Source organism: Notolabrus celidotus, chromosome 4, assembly GCF_009762535.1.
Source record: "Notolabrus celidotus isolate fNotCel1 chromosome 4, fNotCel1.pri, whole genome shotgun sequence".
Classification (NCBI taxonomy): Eukaryota; Metazoa; Chordata; class Actinopteri; order Labriformes; family Labridae; genus Notolabrus; species Notolabrus celidotus.
In genome coordinates, this window is record NC_048275.1 from 21,626,952 (window position 1) to 21,648,771 (window position 21,820).

A 21,820-nucleotide genomic window follows, 5' to 3' on the forward strand; every position below is an offset into this window, starting at 1 on the left:
CGGCGGCGGCAGCCATATTGCTGCTGTCGAGTGATTGTGATGTAAAGAGGCGGGCTTTGAGCCTCCTAGCCAACAGCTACAGTGTTCCCGCCTGTCAATCAAGTCAGCTGTGCCTCTTATTGGAAGACTCGTAATCTCTTTTTTTTATTAATTTTTTTATCTTCTCTTTTTCTTTTTTCCTCTTGTCTGCATATATATTTCTGGTTTGTGTCATGTTTGTAACAAACTGTCAAATATTAATGCAATTTATTCTTGCATCAAAAGAAAAGAAAGAAAACATTTTTCTTCTGTGCTTGTGACTGTGTGCATGCGACCATCACCATCCCTCTTAGAACTCTGGCCTATCTTTTATTGACAGCTAATAATATGTTCTGTAAAAGAGGGCGTGAACACCTCGGTGGACCAAAAAATAAAATAAAATAAAATAAAAAAAAGAATACACAATGATATACAAAAGGACAGGGAAAGAGAAGGAGAGAGAGACCTAAGACACTTAAGAGAGGGACCATCTCACCATGATGCCAAAAACACCGTGCGGTGATACTAATGATTAAGCAACCCTTAGTGTCCACAATCATTACTGAAGCTTGGGTCACAGAGGGTTGCCGCCGTGGTGTGGAAGACTCGGAATCTCAATATCTTCGAAATTGCAGCGTTGGAAAAAAATCACCACCCCTACAGTGTGTGCCGAGCGAGAAATGAGCTATCCAGACTACAATCGTCTTTTCGAACCAGGCTGTAAACATGTTTGTTTCTGCTGTAAAGATCTTCTTTTTTGAATTGGTGTGTATGTGGTTTCCGGTACTTCCGGAGCCAGCCTCAAGCGGATCCTCGATAAACTGCAGTTTTTAGCACTTCCGCATTGGACTCATATATTTAGACCGGAGGTTGCCGCTTGGCGGGACTCCACCTCAACCTCATCTGCCCTAACATGACACAGCAGTTTGAGTTTTGCACATGAATTAGATTTCAGGATGAGCACACAAATTTGGTAAATACGTTAAACACTGATCACTCAAAATCGCCTAAAGATCAGAGGTGTCTTACTGGTGGAGTCAAAAGAGTTCAACAATTCTTAACTTCAAGTGTTTTCCTACCATAAAAACAAACCTTGATAAACTAATAATGTACACTAAAGACTGCACATTTAAACCATACCAAGCATAGCTTTAATACTGCCAGTTATTAAAATATTAATATGGCTCCGTGCCAATCAACACAAACAATGTATGCAGCTCTGGCACAGCAGCAGAGTCCATGAAGGGAAAAGTAACGAGTAATGTCTGAATCTGTCAGATCAGATAAAATTGATGAATTAAAGTAGAAGTGGGTGAATCTCTCCCTGCTGTCAAATAAATGGATGTAAATCTAAAAGAATCAAATGTACTGTTTAAAATAATACTGGCTAAAAGCACTTTAAAATGTTTGTTTTCTAAGGCTTTTTAAAGCAGTGTTAATGATTTTTTTCTAAGCTTCAAAAGACAACTGAGACATGGGAGAGGCATGGGGCATGCATACTGCCAGTTACATCCCTGATGTCCACTGTTGTTGAAGTAGCTGTAGGGTCCTTGGAGGCAAAGAGACTTACAGCAAAGCAGATTTGGTGTTGAGGATTACAGGTTTACTAACTAAGGCCTGCTTTAGGTCACTGGTGTGGCTAACTTGGGGTCAGAAGTAACTCCCTGTCTTGTCTTCTATAGGAAACCACCTGAAGCAGTCGCCCCGGTTGTTACAAAGATGGTAAGGGAGGAGCTATGGGATGAGATGATGATCAAAATATAGAAGAAAGGGGTGAAGACAATCATGCATGCACAGGGAGGAATATAAACAGAGGGGAGGGGGGTGAGAGAGAGACTCATGTTGGCTCATCAATAATGCATGGTTCATTCAGAATCAATTAGGCTTTAGCACACAAAACACGTTTTGCATAATGACAAGTCTGGCACTGTCCCTGGTTCAGCCGCTACACTACGTTCGACCCAAAAACCAACAGCCAAGAATAGATCTGCAGAACCCAGTCACCACGTGCAGGATTGGAGTACAAAGAAAGGGACTGCTGACGGCTGAATTCCTGACAGATTTTACTATTTTTATATAAATGCGTTGTGTTGTTTATTGTTGTATTCTTTGGCCACCATTGGTTGATTTTAAATGGGCCGTATAAACAAAGTTGACTTAAATTGACATGAGTACGTCACCTGCTCTAACTGTAGTATAAGCAAAATCAAACAACAGCAATATGTTTTTTGATTGGTCTAAGTTGTCCTCACATGATACGTTGTAGATAGATCTAAAGCTAATAATAATCTTGTTTTGTGGACCAGCCTAAGTTTTCCTGACTGAACAGACACCTAAAAGTTCATCAGTTCAAAAGTTCATGATAGGAGTTCTGCCTGAATTCCTCACACACACCTGAAATAGTGTCAGTAAAACCTTGAGATTTATCATCTAACCTTCATGTACCCCAGGCTGGTGTTCTGGGAACAAATGCTCTGATTCAGCTTACACCCCTCTCTAACAGACACACACGTATACACCTGGAGGCTGCAGTTTTGGGACTTGGTGCTTTAGTCAAGGGCACAGTCCTGACATGAGGCAGCAGCAAGTCCACATCTTTTAATTGCAGGCAACCTTTTTTATAAAAAGCCCAAATTACTTACTTTAAGGGCACTGCACGTCAGCACACTTCACTCCCCTCATTTAACATTAGTCTTTATCATGATGTGAAAACTTGTTTTAATGTGTGTAGAGTTGCAAAGACTAGAAGTAAAAAGGAAAAATTGTGCTTGTTACGTTCTATATATTGTACAAATTGTTGACATTTAAACAGTGGGTGCTTTCTGAGGGCAGTCAGTGCAACCTCAAGCACATTGGTATTAGGGATGCACGATATTATCGGCACATTATCGGTATTGGCCGATATTGGCTTTAAAATTAACTCTCGAATATCGGCCAACACGCTGATATCAGCCGTTATAATTAACGGATAAAGTAATGGGCTGCTGCACACGTGTTGGGCTCATGTTTGAATTTAAATTTGAATTTAAGCAGCAGTCTGTAAGGTACATGTAGCTGACTCATTTAGGCACATTTACTGTCAAAGAGTAAACCATTTTATTTAATTTGGGTTTAATTGCTGTACAGTCGCACTGTTCACATGCTCCCTGTGAACAGAGGTCAGGTTTGCTTACTATGTCAAATGTGAAATTGGCCAAATTTGCCCTGGTTGTGTGTTTTGTTATGATTGTCTCAGGGAGAGCATCATCCAAGTTTTAAGTAGGATGTATCTTTTTGTATGAATTTAGTTTGAAAGCAATTGTCGTAAATAAATATGCAGTTTTAAGTATTATGTATTTTTCTTATTTTGCACAAGAAATGAATATTACATAACAAATGTGATAAGAGTATCATTATAATACTGTATGCTAATTCCAACACTGAAGAGAATTGATGATCTCTGCAATTGGGTATGCGGAAAAAATATCGGTATCGATGTTTGGCTAAATGAGTTGTAAAATATCGGCATATCGGATATCTGCAAAAAATCCAATATCATCCCTAATTGGTATCAATCAATAGCTTGCATAAATTCCCCCCAAAACATTGGGACACAGCAGCATTTGCATGAGCACACCAAAGATAGCTTCATTGAATGATTGGCTGAATGTCTATGTTGCTTTAATTGTAACGATAAACACCAAACCTGAGTGTGTGTGTGTGTGTGTTTGTGTTCTCACTGTGTATCTAGTATCCTATCATCACTATTTTAAGCAAGTACTACAACACTACAATATCAATATGTCTCTGCATCACTGCCAGCAAGTCCAAGAACATGTATCGTACTGGGCTATTAAAATAAATCTGTGAATCAATACAACTCCTGCTGAGCAGACACGGCCGAGGTGAGAAGTCGATGCTTTTGTCTAGTGAAAGTGTGTAGGACAAAAACTCTCACAGCTCCTGCCAAACTTCAAATTGGGAGCAAATCTTAAGTTTCGCCAGACAATACGTCTCGTTCAACTGCTCCATGTAATGATATTTTTGGAATAGTATGATGGGCAGATTATGCTTCTGCAGTCGTTAACCTGAGTATCTGACTTAAACCACAAAAGTTTGTGAAGAAGAATGAGGCCAAAAGAAAAGCAGAGAGCTCAAGTTTGTGTACGCGTGTGCCAACCTGAAGAATCAATTAGCATAATGTGCCAACATCATGGCAATAGGCATGTTAAGTTACTTTCTCCTCACAATCCATGTTACAGACACGCAGTTTAAAGGGGAAAGTATGCTATGTGTACATTCTCTCCTTGCCAGCTTGCTCGCTGGATGTTGGGTTCAGAGATCACGGCACTGACCTCCTCCACACAGATGTGTCTGCTCGCAATACAGCCAAGCTTTATGATAAACATACTCAACCCTCCAGAGTCACAGCAGAGTGCAAAGCTGAGCTGTGCTTTCAAAATGCTCTTTAAATAGAATTCCGCCATCCATTCTTCAGCCTAAACAAAACCCTTGCAGGGCATAACCGGCTGACACAATATCACTAATAACCTATTACACTATTACACAGATGAGAGGCCATGGAGTGTATGAGATAGATTTCACATAAGCTGGAATAACATTACAGTCATCTTTCTCTTTGCACAAGCATCAGTTAGCATTTCTTTCCTCTTTCAGAGCATCATCTCTGACATGTAATTCTGCTGTAGTATTATTGCCTCTGTGTGTGTGTGTGTTTACCCATTCCTCTCTTTATGTGTGTGCATCTATGCGTGGATGTGTGTGTGTCAGGGATCTGAACCAGATTAAGGAGTCAAGTGCAAATATGAAAATAATTACCAAAATCTTCGCTGCCTGAAGGAACTCAGGCAGAGCTAATCCTCTCAGCCATTTCTATCCTCTGCTCTGGCTTACCTATAAAGGCTTTCTGAGGCCCCATGATGCCATGTAAAATAACAATGTCTAATCGTCTTGTGCATTAACCTAGTGGTGATGAGGCTTTACTGTATACCAAGATTGTACATAATAATAATAACAATAAAAAACAGCTCAATAACAGATGGTTCTATACACTGAAATTCATCTTGGTGTCACTTGTGCAGGAGAAGGGGCAGTAATGGATTTTTTTTTTCTGATTTGTATTATTATTTCTGACTAAGTCAAGATTTCAAATGCAAAAAAAAATGAATAAATCAAAAAAATAAATAAAGAAAGCCCACCTGGTACTCCCTGTGCTAACACTTCCTCCAAGATGTGATACATTTCTCACTCATTATTCCATCTTCAAAAGGTGGGATTGTCCTCCTGCAGTTACAGGAGGGAGCTGAATTGTACTGTATAATGTTCATCTATGAAGCCTTTCAACAAAAACTACTCTCTGCTGTCAGATTACATTTGAACATGGTTGCTATAATTTCCGGTCACATGGCATTGGAACATAAGCTTCACCTCTATTTCCCATCGGACCTGGATAGAATAAGTTCAAATACTGCCTCATACGAATGGAGTGATTCGAAGAGGAAGAGGTCTAAGTTCTCCTGCGACTTTAACATTTCAGACTTGCAGTAAAGCTTGAACCTTCTTTTTCTTAATGTCAAAATATGTGATTAACAAAAGCCACAAATACACTGCAAGGTGCAATCATGCATAAGGCTAGATCAATGGTCAATGAGTTGAAACAGCAGCTTAAACAGTGGCAGATGATATTTGCTTATGTTTTCAAATGTATTTCATTTGTACGTTTTTGTAATACAGGTCATTAAATTACTTTTTGTAAACTGGTTTTATTTAACACCCATCATTTCTTAACCTAATTAAAGCTCATGCTGTTCCATAGTATTAAAAACATGGATTGCTACAGCTGCATCATTTCATTCTGTTCACGACACTCAAAGCTTTAACATCTTTTAATGTAGCTTGTTATTATTGTTAATGTCCTTGAGGCTAGGGCTGCATAATAACCTGTCTTTTCATTCTCATTGCAATGTGCACATACTCAAAAAAAAATAGCAAACAGTCACCTACAAAAAAAACCAAGTCAGATAAACATTTCATACACAGTGTATAAACATTTGGACTATCAGATGCAGCCATGGATGCAGTGGCTATACATTTTCTCCATTTGGCCAATCAGCTGACACCCCAGATAGCCATAAGCTACCACAGGATTAATTGGTGTTAATATGGTGGGAACTGTGCGATGTAAACTAGCAGATTGGTGGTATTTCAGCTGAGAAACTGTAAAGAAAGAGCACAGCATAACAAAAGTAACATATCCTGGGCCCCGTGTTGCCAACTTAGCGACTTTGTCTCTATATTTAGTGAGTTTTCAGAGCCCTTTTTCAAAAAAGCAACTACCCACAAATCTAGCGACTGTTTCTGGTGTTAAATGGAGACTTTTGGAGACTGACATGAAAGCATGTATCGGTCTTACTCTACTCAACGAGCAGTGGATGCTGCTGTGGGTCCCTCCTAGCTGCATTCAGAGCAGGAGGCGTTCATCTCTCAGCATTCAAGACTGCAAATGTATCACGCATGTACGAAGACACCTCTGGCTGATCCCACCTACTTTGGTCCATTTGAACAGTTAATGTAGATTGTATACAATAAACATCCTGAAAATGTTATGGTTTAAAAAATATCATGTTTTACTTTCATTTGTTGTAGGCTCCTAAGTTTAGTTATAAACATATTGAGGGGTTTTTATTTTATTTTATTTTTGTCTCTCCCTTAACGTTACACGTCTCTCCTACAGCCTCCATTACTATTTAAAATATGCAAATTAAATTATGACGTCCTTTAGTGACTTCTAGCGACTTTTAGGACAGCCAATAGCTACTTTCCTCACTGAGGAGTTGGCAACACTGCCTGGGCCTATCCAAAAAGACATACGAGCTTTGATCCGTGGCTATAATACACACTAAAAGGTTTTATTTAGCACATTGTATTGTCATCTGAATACTGAGTAATGTTACAGCACATTGATGAGATTCCTCATACTGGGCAGGTCCAATTGCTGCCAGTAACAGTGTGCGAGTAGGCTTTTAAAGGTTGTTTATGTGTAGCTCATTTAATGCGTTTCCCTGCTAGAGTGGCAAGAAAAGAAAGTGATGTTTGCTGGGGACTTGAATCTGCCAAAGAAAGCCAGTCAGATTCTACTTATTGCCCCAAAATGAAGTGTTTATCCTAAACACAACATACTAAAAAGCTTTACAAAGAAGTACAACACTGGAACCCCTTCTATCTACATCATCCTCAGAGGTACTCTGACCTTTCTAATGTTGAGCACTATACTGTAAGTCTCTTATGCTTTATATTCCCTGAACATCCTGTTCCTACCAGTAATTACAGAGGCCAGCTTCCCTCAACTTGCAATGTGAGTCTTACTTCAAACTTTTCCAGTCACTGCTCACAGACGCTGATGCACCAGACAAATAGATTTTTAATGACAAAATTGACTCGAGTTTGGCCTGTGCCTGTGACTGACTGCTGGCCCCAGCACAAGCTGAGCACTGCAGTGGTGTGCGACGGCCAGCGAGGAGAATAAATCCAGATTGAGTGGGCTGGTTGGAAGTGCAGTGTGTGGATCACCAAGTGTTGATCATCACTTCTGTTGGTGGTTTGCCGTGGCTTTTATCTCTTTTACATTAGCTCCAGCTCGATCCGTATGTGGGTGGTGCTTGATTGCTAGGCAGCATATGGTCCCCTTAGCATCAGATCATTCCGCTACATGCTTAAGCAACTGTGCGTCCCTGCCCCCAACCTCCCCCTGCAGCAGAGAAGAATACATTCTGACAGGACATAAGTTGGCACACTATCTGTGCGACATGCATGCCTTGAGTTTCTACCCGCTGGCAGGGAGATGGGACTGCTGCAGGGTGAATGGAACAAGTTACAGGTAAGCTAGCTCTCCACAGAACCTACTGTCAATGTCCTTTTAAAAAAATCTAGAAGCCAACATTTAAGGTGTTCATTTTGATTCTGCATCCAAGACAGATGATGCTCCTGGTTCTTGGCCTTTATACAGAGGCACTTTGAATGCTTCATAATATGCACCCACAGGGACACTAACCTTGATCCACAATTCATAAGCTCCCGTTGAAACAGTTTACCCACATATACTCTGTTTTATTGAGTTATCTGGTTTTGATTTTACTCTGTAATGTGCCTCTCAAAACAAGACCCAGGGGAGCTCACACTCTTTTTGCTTAACTGCCTGCACTGATACGACAGAGCAAAAGTATTCAGAGGGAAACTTTGCTGTAAGTGTTTGAAATATATATATTTAACATTTTACATTGTCATACATTTTAGTGCCTGAGTCAATGGGGGGATTTTGAATCATATCTGAACCTAAAACAATATTGCTGGGCAAATTGTGATGTCATCTTTTAGCAAATAGTTGTATCAGCATATTAAAGAAAACATGCACACTGACACAGTATGCTTCACAAGTCAATTTTTGCACCAAATATTGTATCAGTCAGACTATAAGGAAGATCACAACTTGTTACATTTCTCTGGTTGGGAAAGTCAAAGTTTAAAAATAACTTTTGACATTTCTTGTAACAAAATGACTGATATTTACAGCAATGCAAATAAAGCTGCTTTTCAGAGACACTGTTCCAGCACTAGTTTACACATAAAACTTGTGCTTATTCATCGGCTTGTGCCAAGTTTGTGACATTTGCATGATCCACTAAAAGAGCAACAGGTCATGCACAACAAAAATTCATGCTGCCCAAAAAGAATCAAGCTGCCTCAAGAGGTGACTCAGCAAATATGGTAGTACTTCAAAACAGCTGTTACCAAAAAAAAAAAAAGAAAAGAAAAGGATAAGTCTTTTATTTTAAAACCATAAAAATGCCTTCCTTGTGCCCTGTGTTTTATTACTGGTGATAGTTACAGCACTCATCATTGCATACTTTACCAAAAGGTGGGATGGTCTTCTCTGGCAGAAAGACGTGAAATTTTATTTATAAAGCACTTATTGGGATGCTACCGTCATATTTATCTTTGATGCTAGTTTGGTCCTCTGGAGCAAAACATACCAGATCAACTGGTTGGCTCACTCTCCAGGTTCCCAGAGTTAATTCTGAGCTGGGAAAATCTGCCTTTTGCGTATTTGCACCATATGCATGGAACTCCCTGCAAAGCACTTTAAAAATAAATGCACTGGTTTCTTTTAATCATTTTAAATCATTAGTTTTAACCTTTTTGAATCTCTGATTGTACCTGTTTTCACTGACTTTGTGGAACATTATTTTTCTATGGTTGTAACATTACTTTTAATTGTCGTCTGTTTTTGATCATCCTTCTTTTAGGGTTTTATCTTTTATTTGCTTGTCATGCATTTTAATGTTTCTTTTATATGCTCGTCGTCATTGTAAATGAGGGCTTGCTCTCAATAATTTTCGAGTTTAAATAAAGATAAGATAAATATATCTTTTACAGTTGTATGCTTTATGTTGGGCATCAATAAGATCAGAACATTGATGTGTGGAGGTGTGTCTGATCAATAGTTGGTTTGAAAGGAGTTGTGGGTATTAAGTGGCCAGTGTGGGGTTGGATAAGTAGCTCTAGTGGTAAAGAGAAAAAAAACTCAGAGCTACGCCCTTACTGTCAACATGTCACTTTTAAACCTCCTTCAAGCTGAGTATGGATCCAGGCCTGGGCGACATACTGTCCACACAGGTCCACTCCTATTGGTCACTACATGGATGCTTAACGGTTACTAGGCAACTCAGACTCATATAGATATATACATATTAAATCTACTGACCAATTAGTCAGGACAAACCAAGCCAATCGAGTAGCCCTGCTGTGGCAGTCTCTTCGACAACCGCTGGAAATTGACACAAATGTCGCCACGGACTTTTTTCATTAAAGCCCACGAGCTCAAAAGTAACAATGTTGCAACTATAAACACACTGACACGCTAACTACAAAACACATCAAAGTGGAGGGGAGTTTAAGTTTGACACAGTATTCTGAGCAGACTTTTCATTTCCCTGCCTGGTGTGTCAAAATGTGCCACACTCAGTCGCCAACCTCAGGCCCAAACCAAGCGTGTATTTTTGTCATGAAAACTAATTTGCACAGGCCTCGTTGCTAATAAGAGTGCCGAGGAGGGATAAGAAATATCTGGGCCACAGCCTTCAGGCGACTGTCAGCCCCGGGGTGTTGCACAGAGCGCGCCACTGTGAGCCAAAAGTGGGTGAGGGAAGCGTTTCCTTCTTTACGGAGCTCCACAGTGTCGACTGCAAAACTTGCAGCACAGTCCTCACCACGGAAAAACAACCTGTCCAAACACCACATTATTCAACACAGTGACGCGCAGGCCTGACCAGTGGTGTATTTACCACTCGGCGGAGGGTGAAATTAGGAGCCGTGGCTGCTTACCATCTTGCAGGTCGGATGATGAAATCCAGCCGAAGTGAACGGAAAGGAGGTTCAACAGGGGGGGGAAGTCGGAAGGCCGCCGGAACTGTGGCGAGAAACAAAAAGTAAAATTTGTTTGTGGTGCTTTCTGAGGTCTTGTCCTGGCTTTCACACCCAGCTTCAGGCTCTCTTTCTCCGTCTCTCTCGCCTTTACCGAGGCTTTCGCTGCAGTGGCCAAGGGAGGGAGACCCGCTGGGAGGGGACAGTACGCGGAGGAGGAGGCTCGGCTTGACAAGCAGGCGGTGGCGGAGGGGAGGAGATGTGAGGCGACGGGGTGGGGGGGGGGAGGTGCAGCGATACTGTACATCCGGGAACTACAGGTGGGATTTATTTATTTATATTTTTACCTCCATGTTAGGTTTTGTACTTGGGCTCCACCTACTGATGTCATGACTTTACTACAGATAGATACCCCCCAGGCTCATTCATAATGTGGTAAATGACACAGGCGTATCCCAGAAGAAAATAAGATGATGTACAAGAGGCGTCATTGTGTAAAAAAATATTTCTCAACTTTTATTTACATTTGAACAAAAAGTGGCACGTTGAAAAAATATTCATACCCTTCTCAATAATCAATAAAAAAAAGCCTTTATTGGCTATTACAGCAGTCAAACGCTTCCTATTCCTCCACTGGTATGTCTTATTAACTTCTGGGAGACACCTGTGTCATTTCCAATGAAGAAAAAACTTGATGGTTGAATAAAAATTAGTCAAAATTTGCCCCGGGTATGAATAATTTTGGGCTTGACTGTATTCACTGAACGAGAATATAAATGCAACACTTTTGTTTTTGCTCCCATTTTTCATGAGCTGATCTCAAAGATCTAAGACTTTTTCTATCTACACAATGTACACTTTATTGTGGCCAGCCTAAGTCCCACCTGTGCAATAATCATGCTGCTTAATCAGCATATTGATATGCCACACCTGTGAGGTGGATGGATTATCTTGGCAAAGAAGAAGTGCTCACTAACACAAAAATACTTTTTCTATGTGCACAAAAGGTCTATTTCTGTCAAATATTGTACACAAATTTGTCTAAATCTGTGTCAGTGAGCACTTCTCCATTGGAACACTCATGTTCCAAAAGTGTTTGCCTGTTGTCTTGAAAACTCACCAATACAAAGAGTTGTACATTTCTTTAAATACACCTTAATGTTGATCAAAGTTTCTGAGTGAATGAGTAAAAACAGAAAATAGAAAAAGATTGTTAATACCAGTGGCTTTATTAACAAACAACAAGTTCACAAAAAGGTCAGAATGTGTGTACCTTTAAGCATTACATTGCACCATTTCTTATATTGTACTGATTTATTGCATAGGTCATTTCAGTAGTTTAAAGAAAATACTTTGAATTCAGTTCTACCAAAAATACAGACAATAATGATAATAAAAACTTTAATGGTTCACCGTACAAAAATATTTTACTGATACTAACATTATGTTAAATACCACAATAAATAGAAAACAACATTTTGTATTTAAGTTATAAATATTCCAAACATTCCTCTGTAATAAACACTAATACTTATGGATAGGTCCTTTAGAAGAGGTAGAGAAAACAAACACACTGTAAATAGGGAAACAACTTCACTGCAATACAAAATCTCTACTTCCAAAACTGCATAGTACTGTACACAAAATGGTACCACAGTATAATACTTTGAGAGTTCCATTACAACACATATGTGCCCCTTTTTATTAATCCAGGAGCAGGCAGTGGTGTAGGCTCACTTAGGCTTCACAACAGGATTATGGGTAATTTCATGGATTAGAGCTGCTGACACAGAAGCTTTGCACTGCACTGTCACTGTAAAAGACAAGGCCTGAAACATGCTTTGAAAACAAATGTTTCAGGAAGTGCTATCTTCTCAGTGATACAGATATAGTTCATTAAATAAAGACCAGCTCCAAAATAGGCTGGGAGTTGTGCTGTTTTACACTCTGTGTTCAAGTAACTGCACTTATTCCGGTAACTAATGAACAAGTATTGAGTTATATTTTATTATCATTTGGGCATGTTATCTTCCTCTTGCATACTTTGATAATATAACCATACTTTTATGATTAGAGCCCGTAGAGATCATGGCAAGGACACTGGACTTGAATAAGACACAAGATGTTATTTTCCACATGGCAGGGACTTTTAGAACTCATGCTGGTGATGGTTTTCTGAGCATTGCTGTGGCTTAAATCTTTGTAAATGTTCTATGGTCATTTGAAAATGAAAGTCTTTACCTGATTCTTCAGAGCATATAAATACATTGTGCAAGCACCATTATGTAAAGCATACAGACACACTGTTAACTGAAAACACAAGCACATGTGCACTCACAATCACACATCACTGGACACAAAACTATGGACACTCCCATGGGTTACAAGGCGCGACCACCAAACTGTACTTCAAAAATATTTACCATAAAGTGTCCATTTTTCCAACTCTTACAATTTCAAATGAAATCTGGATTGAATATGTCATAATTTTGACACGAGTAGCATCACCAGTCTCAAAGGAAACCAATGTGACGTCTTGCTGCAAATCTGGTGCATTTATTTTCACCAAAGAAAAGAAAAGGTAAAATTTGTCTCCTAAAAACAATATATTTTTTGATAATGGTAGATATTTGTAGAGTGAAACACTACGGAAACCCAAAATAAAGGTTACGTGGAGTGGACTGACGGCAGATATCGTTAAGAGGGCAAATACAGAGAACAACAGGAAACATTAAAACATGTCTACAGTTTACCATGACTCACTGCTGATAGGAAACAGTGTGTTATTGCAGAGTACACACTGAGTACTTCAGGCTGTTCCTCCATCAGACAAACATTTCCTTGTTGATCCACATGAGTGTGCGCGTATCATTGGGTTTGCACTCGTACTCGATGCTGTTGAAGCTGTTTCCCCATTGGCAGTGGTCCCTCTTGTTGTAGTTGTAGTACTTCACCTGCCATACAGTTTCAAATGACCCCGCTTCTGTGAACTGCAGGAGACACATACATTATATAAGCATGTGTAAAAAAAAACAAACATGTGAAGGTGAAATGAAGAAGAAGCAGACTGAGTGGGCAGATGGACACACAAACATGCAAACGCACACCATAACATCTCAGAGCCCCCTGGGATGAAACAGAGCAGATGGGTAGGATAGAAATGGACATAGACATTCTCATCAAATCAGATTGAATATTAACATCATGTTTCACCCTTCATTATCAATTTTCTCCTTGAAAATTTGAAAATGAGGCTTAAAAAGTAGACTTTTTAAATTGACTGAACATCAGATGTGCTAGCTGAGAGTGTTTATAGACATTTTTATCTTGTGCACACCAGTCAGTTATCTTGTGTGCAACAAATCATCATTTTTTTAGGATCAAGTCATTAACTTGTGTGCACAAGATAATGACTCGTTAAGAAAGATAAGAGCTCTCATTTTCAAATAATCTAGGGCAATATGGCAAGACTTGGGTTCCCCTTCTTCAATATTTTTTATATATATTGGGGCAAATCAATGCTAATCAAAAGTTGATCACAATAGTTTGGACGAGCTGTCCTGGTCAAGAAAACTTAAAAGTATTCTACACCACTTCATCCAAACTCTTCATGTTTTGGACTGTTGCTTCTTAGAACACGACAATCAGCTCAACATGCTTTGGGAACATCTGATCTAAGGATAGATATTTTCAGTTGATGTCATTCATAGGCCAAACAATCACTTGTCTGTTTATGTTCTATGAACTACAAACTTTAACATTCATCAGTAACTCAATTTCTCCATATAAGGATTTCTACAGTTACCCAAGCATGTATTTGTATCCAAATAATTTGATAGTTTTCACTTAAAAAATGTGGAGAATCCCCATCTGTTCTGACTGAAGGCTACAGCTATGGGCATGTATGCTCAGTGTCACTCTCTTAGTCACACACCATCCTACACTGTCTTTGTTTCTGAAGAGAAACAGGAAGTTAAATAATTTTTTGTGGCCTTATTCATATAAGGTACATGGATCTACAAAGCTAATTGCAGTAACTTAACAGAAATAATCTAATGGAGAAACAGCTACTTCAATAGAAACTATAAAGTTGGTTATTTATTTTAATTATGTGACCAAAGACACATATGTGCATGAAATTGCATGAAATTGCAAAACTTGCAAAAACATCTAATTTCTTGATTTCTCCAGTGATGGATGAAGAGAGATGGTAGAGGGGGGAGTGGAGAAAGTGAGAGCTTTGGATGACTTCAAGCCGGAAAGGGATTCAGCTGACCAGATCAAGTTTAACAACTATTTGAGAAGATTAAAAAAAAAAATAATTCTCATTGTTTCAAATGTTTTTTTTCTGAAACACATATTTGGCTTCCCTTAGTTTTGGGGAAGTCAGAACAATGCATGAACAAATTACCCTCATTTAGCAATTCACTGCTGGCATTAAGCAGATTTAGAAGTAGAGTTAGAGTTTGAATACCTGTGTAAACATCAAACTCACTAAATTAATGCCAAATAATGGAAAATTACTCCACATACTTTCACAAGCTTCCAACATCAAAAGCACGCTCTTCTCCAGGTGTTGCATGCAGTTTATTGTCTCTACCAACAGGACAGACATTCAAACGCACTCATCTCTGATCCTGATCATTTCCTGGCTATAAAAGGATTTCATAAATTTAAGTTTCTCTAGCCTCTTACAGATTAATTCCCTGCTGTATTTACAGGAAATGCATACCTGGATGTTGATTTGAACTGGCTGCCTCTCTCCACTCTTAGTGTGTGTCACCCCTTCTGTGTCATACTGGCCTGTATAGACAACTGACTGAGGGTCTTTAGATTTCTGCTCCAGAGGAAAGGTAATCCCACCCACACTCATCGATCTGCAGACAAGTACACAACACAACAGGTTAATTAATTGATACACATTTGAAGGATGGAGGGATGTTCAGATAACACTTAACAAGTGACAAGAAGGGAAAACAAAATGTATCCAAAAATGTGATTTTAAAGCACTAAACATATGGTAACAAAACCCAAAATTAAAAAGAATATGTTCAAACTAGGGATCATGCTACTGAGGAACTGTAAGTTCATCACCCCTTAAGCATTTTTTGTCCCTGCCAGAAAATCATGTTGGAAATTCACTTATCTAATGGGTGTACAGCTGTGTCTCATGAGCATGCCCTAAATCCAATACATCCCCCATGAGTCATCACACATGTGACCTATTCTTAAAGCCTATCTCATTCAGGGCCCATTCAGGCATCTATAACAGCCTGGTTTTTCATGTATATACTATACTAATCCTCGTGTAGATATGAAAGCACAACAACTCGTATTACATTACTATGAATAGCAGACAAATCACAAGAGGGCGGTGACACGCAAAAAAACAAGCGTGGAATCCTAATCTGTGGAGGATTTGACACGAGGCCAATTGAGGTTTACGCTGCCTTCCAGTGCTGCTCGTAAAATCCTACTTCCCCACTCTGTCTTTTGACATAGCGCTTTTAGAAATAAGCAGGTTCTTCGGATATAAATTAGAAACACGACCAATGTTACAAAACGTTTAACGTGCAATTAAATATAAAATATTATTTTTCTACTCTGATGTCTCCTTTTTCTTTAATGTATGTCAGACATGTAACTTCTATATCGCCTACTGTCCTTGAATGCAACCTAAAAAAATCTGCATTTGGCTTCTTAGTAAACCTGCTAAAGTATGTACGTGTATCTACGAGGAAGTTATTCAATGAAGTAATTCCATTAAGTGCCACATCGTGCAGTGTAACCCAGTAAAATATCTATATATATATATTTTTTTTTTTACCAAAATCATCATTGTAGCATCAGTTTACCGAAAAAGAGAGAAATATCATATCATAAACAACACGAGGTCACCATATTCCACAAAAACAGGCTAATATTAAAAGCACAATGTTTTATGGTTGTTTATCGGTAATGCAACAATCAATGGTTGGTAATCCAACTTTACATTGACCAGAAATGTGATTCTTATGGTATATAAATAGATATTTCCCGGAATTTCAAAATAGCCTACATGTAATGGAATACTGCCTTTGCCTCACAGTGGGCAATAAAGATGTTTAACATATATGCTAGAAATGTGTGTAATGTCTCGGCCTAAATATTCTGTGTTAATAACAAAAATCAAAGGGGATACCTACGTGGCCTCCACCGCTCCCGGTTTGACAACCACCTCGATTTTGTATTTAGATCCGGTCAGCAGCTTGATGGTCCGGGTCTGTCCAAACCTGGCTCCATCGGACTTGAAGTACACCGCGGTGTTGTTGGGCAGCATCTTCAAAGCAACACCGATTTTGACTAGCTGAGGGACGTCGGCCATGTTTCCATATAGCGTGTATCTCACCGGGATCAGCGGGATTGCAGGGTGTGGGTAACAGGTCGCAGATGCTTAACAGTTCAGGCAGACGGACAAATGCCGTGCGTACAAGTCCATGTCAGAGCGCACAGCACAGGGGACTGCGCCGCGATGCGCTCTGTAATCCCGTTCAGCCTGCAGCACGAGCCCTAATCCCGATCAATGCTCCCTCTCTGACTCTCTGGGAAAATCTGTCACTCCCTCACACCAATCTCTCCCAGTCCCCCCCACCCATCCTCACTCTGCTCTCTTTCGATGTGCTCCCCATAATGATTCGTGATTGTTGGTCCAGCTCCCTGGTTGCATTTCTCCCCGTGTTGTCGCTGTCCGAGGTGCTTAAATCTTCCCATCTAAGGCTGTGGATTACTTTAATTAGGATGGGAATTACAGGATAGGACTTAATCCAAATAACACTACCACATTCACAACAATCAGACAACGGGGTAAAAATAAACATATCTCCACTCTAAGAAAGCTGAGTTCATACACTCAATGGGAAATCATTTCTGAGAAACAAGTCAGTAAGTAAGAAGTAAGGTCACCTTCTTATCGGCTTCAGACTTTATTTTTGCAAGCAGTGGGGTTGCCCCCTGCTGGTCAGTAAAAAAAGTCTTATGGTACTTCTAACTGTATCTTTGAAAGCAAAAAGCATGAGCCCAATCTATGGTACACTGAGAGAGATACATTTTCCACCCTTGTTAACATTCCCACATCTGCTGCCTACCAATTTGCAGACCTGCAATCCATCTATTCACCAAGCATCTGCATTGAACGCATCTAACTCTACACTCTACCATGTTTTCATGTATGCTCAGTTAATCAGTGTGTTTCTAGGGCCAAAATAATCTCTTGTCCAACATTAATCCTTGTGTTTTGTTTGACTCCTGTATAATAATCTCATGTTTGCCTTGATCCTGAGACCACTATGGGTGAAACCTCAGCCTGAGATAACATTTATTATTTCAAAAATTTGAGTGGAAATTGCTGAATTGTGTTGCATCAAATCTTAATTACTTATTTTGTATTGGATAGATATTTTTTTTTACTAATTCTGTAATCAAGTGCCAAAAATGGTCTGTGTGTCATAAATGTTTTTGCATGTAAATTGTAAATTAAGTTTACTTTTCTCGATTTAGTAATTATGTCGTAACTAATAATCATTACGTTCCTTAGATACTGTATTTCACTTACATGTAATTATTTTTTCCAGGATGTGCTCTCTACTCTACATAAATACTCTTTGATTAAGGTGAAGGGTGGTACCAGGGCAGAGCTTGCAAGAGGAGGAGGACTGTCCCCTAATGTTGGATGTTTTTTGGATTAATACAACATGTATATATTGTACAAATACAGGAGTGGAAAACAATCCCACAGATAACTGAAGGAGCCAAAAAGAGTATAACGCAGCCAAACTGTGTGATGTTGAGCTAGACTGTGTGATGTGGAGCTAGAGCAAAGGCAAAGTTCTAATAATGCCATGATTAGCTAGAGCAAAGACAAAGTTCTAATAATGCCATGATTTTTCAGAGGTTACTGTACTCAATTGTGAGAATGGCTTCTTTATCATATGTTAAGTAATGTAGGGTTTATTTCCAATGTGCAGTGTGTGTGTGTGTGTGTGTGTGTGTGTGTGTGTGTGTGTCTGTGTCTGTGTCTGTGTCTGTGTGTGTGTGTGTGTGTGTGTGTGTGTGTCTGTGTGTGTGTGTGTGTGTGCCCGTGCGTTCGTGTGTGTAAGTGTAGCAGTTTGTCCTGTCTTAGTACAAAGCAAGAGATTGAAACATCTTGTTTATTTTAGATGTATGTGTAGAGCAAAGCAAGGGGGAGAAGAGCTTATATTGCCATCATCCAAACACAATAACCTGTTAGAGCTTACACATTGACTTGTTGGATATTAATTAGGCTGATGAAAAAAGAACAAATCATACATGAAACTTAGTTATGAGTTATAAAATACAAGTTGAAGTTGTTTTCACAAATAATGTATTACTCTTTGACAAAAAATATACAGTTCATGTCATAGTGTGTCAAAAAGATCATATGACATGACGAGCAAACAGCGTCATGATTTAATGTCACACCACAAAATGTTTCCTGCACTAATAGCACCACATGGCATCTTATGGTTAAACGTGTCAACATATGTGTACATATTAAAAAACAAAAATCAAAGTTTTGTACTAAGTTAAGAACTTAAGTGCTGCCAAAAAAAAATGGAATTAGTGAAAAGGTCACAGGAGGCAGCAAGCCTCCCATCCCTTCCACCTTCTCCTGAGATTTCATCTGTTTTTTTCTTCTTAACATTGACCCCTGGTCCCAAAAAGTCTCAGAATAATTAAAATATTACAGCATCGTGTCACACCTCATGATTTCAATTTTTGGGACAAATTATTTTTGATCAGAGATCAAACAAATATTACACCTTGAAAGTTAAAGACTAACAAATAGAAATCTGTATTACCACCCTTCATTTAATTGAAGGCAGTGCATTAAGCTACTTGTTATAAGTCTAATTTGAGTTTGAACTTTTTGGGGTGTGCTCAGGACAGTAACACCCTGTGAGCTTTCCATGTGTGGTTGAAAATCGAGGAAAAATAGTGGGATTGATCACAGAAATAACAAGTTAGCTTGGTTACACCAACATGTGGAGAACACTTTAAAATGTAATTTGATTAACTGAATTTTTAGGTTTTTATGATTTACGTTTTTTACCATGTCATGTCATCCGCCTTGCCTCGCCCTGTATCCAGTCTGCAGCCTATCCATCCTGCTTGCATTGCTCCAAAAACAACAGAGCAGCTGTTGATTTACCACCTTATCACAATACTTCATAAACTACATTGTTGCAAGACTGGGTCAGAGTCTGTCGCTAAAAATCCACAAAGATCAAAATGTTCAACAGCATCTAATATGTAAGTTAGATATGTTCAACACAATGCTGCTGTTCCTTGAGTTGCCATTTCAGGGCAAACAGCTAGCTATAGGCATAAAGCTAGCTGACATTTGTTGCAGTGTTAATTGTGCTAAAGTTTATGTTGTGAGTAAGTAACCGTCTACTAATTAAAACTCCAATGCTCTGGTAAGGTCCAGATATTGGCTAACGTTAAAAATGTTTAATTTTCTCAATGTAGCCAACTGTAGGCCTACAAAAGTCGGTTTGGAGGACTTGGATATGTTATAGAGATACTTTAGACCAGGGGTTCTCAAACTTTTTGGAGCCAGCTAGGGACCCCTTACAGGTGAGAAAATTGTCCAAGGACCCCCTCATAATTGTAACACAGATTAAGCACATTAGTGATGATCAAAAGCTGCGGCACTGAGAGTCGATGCTTTATAGTGAATCAGAAGAGCCGGCTCACATCGAGAGAGAGACGGCTCCCAGTTTTTTCCTTTCGCTGCTTAGCTCTCACAGTGCTCAGCTCCAGCTCTGCTCACAGCAGAACTTTGTTTTGATTGGTCAGCATGGCGGCCATGTGGCCAATCACCTATCAGGATAGGATACAGGTGATGGAGGGGAGGCTGTGTATCATGGCTTCATCTGTTCCTTCTGAGAGGGTCTTCTCGAAGACAGGGCAAGAGAGGAGAAATCGGATCAACCCATCCAAGCTGAGGCAACTGATTTTTCTCAATGCCAACCTGAGGACATTAATAATGTTTCCTGGAGCTTGGTTCTGGTTCTGTTTGCTTAAGTTTGGTTCTGGTTCTGTTTGCTCGAGTTTGGTTCTTGTTCTGTTTGCTCGAGTTTGGTTCTGGTTCTGTTTGCTTGAATTTGGTTCTGGTTCTTTTTGCTTGAGTTTGGTTTGGGTTCTGTTTGCTTGAGTTTGGTTCTTGTACCTGTTTGCTTGAGTTGGTTCTGGTTCTTTTTACTTGAGTTGGTTCTTGGTCTGTTTTCTTGAGTTGGTTCGGGTCTTTTTAGCTTGAGTTTGGTTCTGGTTCTGTTTGCTTGAGTTTGGTTCTGGTTCTGGTTCTATTTGCTTGAGTTTGGTTCTGGTTCTGTTTGCTTGAGTTTGTTTCTGTTTGCTTGAGTTTGGTTCTGCTTCTGTTTGCTTGAGTTTGGTTCTGCTTCTGTTAACTTGAGTTCGGTTCTGGTTCGGGTCTGGTTCGGTTCTGGTTCTGGTTCTGGTCTGGTCTGGTTCTGTTTGCTTGAGTTTGGTTCTTGTTCTGTTTGCTTGAATTTCATTCTTGTTCTTGTGCCTAACCCTAACCTTAATTCATAACCTAACCCTAAACATAACCTTAACCATAATCCTAACACTAACCCTAACCCTAATCATAACCCTAATCCTAACCCTAATTCTAACCCTAACCCAAACCCTAACGCTACCCCAAACCTAACCCTAACCCTAATCACAGCCCTAACCGTAACCCTAATCATAAGCCTTACCCTAACCCTAATTACAACCCTAATCCTAAACCTAACCCTAACACTAATACAAACCCTAACCCTAACCCTAACCCTAACCCTAACCCTAACCCTAACACTAATAACAACCCTAATCCTAATCATAACCCTAATCCTAATCATCACCCTAACCCTGTTCGTTTGAACTGGTTCGGTTATTGTTCTGTTTGCTTGAGTTTGATTCTGGTTTGGTTCTGGTTCAGTTCTTGTTCTGATTTTTGTTCGGTTCTGGTGCTGGTTCGGTTCTGGTTCGGTTTGCTTGAGTTTGGTTCTTGTTCTATTTGCTTGCTTCTGGTTCTAAACTTAACCTAACCCTAACCCTAACCCTAACCCTAATCCTAAACCTAACCCTAACCCTAATCACAACTTTATCCCTTACCCTAACCCTAAACCCAACCATAATCCTAATACTAACCCTAACCCTAATCTTAACCCTAACCTTAATCATAACCCTAGCCCTAAACACAACCCTAACCTAACCCTAAACCCAACCGTAATCCTAACCCTAACCATAACCCTAACCCTAACCCTTACCCTAATCATAACCCTAACCCTAATCATAACCCTAATCATAACACTAACCC

General features: G+C 39.5%; 2 protein-coding genes across 4 annotated transcripts in view; both read right to left on the reverse strand.

The window, feature by feature from the left end:
* ppp3r1a (protein phosphatase 3, regulatory subunit B, alpha a) overlaps positions 1 to 10,703 on the reverse strand; it is a 36,819-nt gene extending 26,116 nt beyond the window's left edge. Inside the window, exons 1-2 of one of the 3 annotated variants that reach the window (XM_034682144.1) lie at positions 10,592 to 10,699; positions 10,399 to 10,483 (exon numbers count right to left, since the gene is read on the reverse strand). In XM_034682144.1, coding sequence (XP_034538035.1) covers positions 10,399 to 10,401 — 3 coding nt within the window. In that variant the 5' untranslated portion in view covers positions 10,402 to 10,483; positions 10,592 to 10,699. Of the gene's footprint in view, positions 1 to 10,398 lie in introns of all 3 variants that reach the window. The other 2 variants (XM_034682143.1, XM_034682145.1) reach the window with 2 other exon arrangements.
* A 944-nt stretch (positions 10,704 to 11,647) lies between these two features.
* cnrip1b (cannabinoid receptor interacting protein 1b) lies at positions 11,648 to 17,032 on the reverse strand. Its single transcript, XM_034682236.1, has 3 exons — positions 16,623 to 17,032; positions 15,170 to 15,314; positions 11,648 to 13,427 (listed from the first exon to the last, which is right to left on the reverse strand). The coding sequence occupies exons 1-3, from the start codon at positions 16,799 to 16,801 to the stop codon at positions 13,263 to 13,265; spliced, it is 489 nt and encodes a 162-aa protein (XP_034538127.1). The 5' UTR covers positions 16,802 to 17,032; the 3' UTR covers positions 11,648 to 13,262.
* Between the last annotated feature and the right edge of the window lie 4,788 nt (positions 17,033 to 21,820).

What these genes read in the sequence shown, in the direction of transcription:
- cnrip1b (XM_034682236.1), bottom strand. Translation starts at nt 16,801, where the DNA reads ATGGCCGACGTCCCTCAGCTAGTCAAAATCGGTGTTGCTTTGAAGATG. An exon ending in CCGGGAGCGGTGGAGGCCAC is followed by an intron (nt 15,315 to 16,622) that starts GTAGGTATCCCC and finishes ACTTGTCTGCAG; the next exon opens with ATCGATGAGTGTGGGTGGGA. An exon ending in CAGTTCAAATCAACATCCAG is followed by an intron (nt 13,428 to 15,169) that starts GTATGCATTTCC and finishes TGTCTCCTGCAG; the next exon opens with TTCACAGAAGCGGGGTCATT.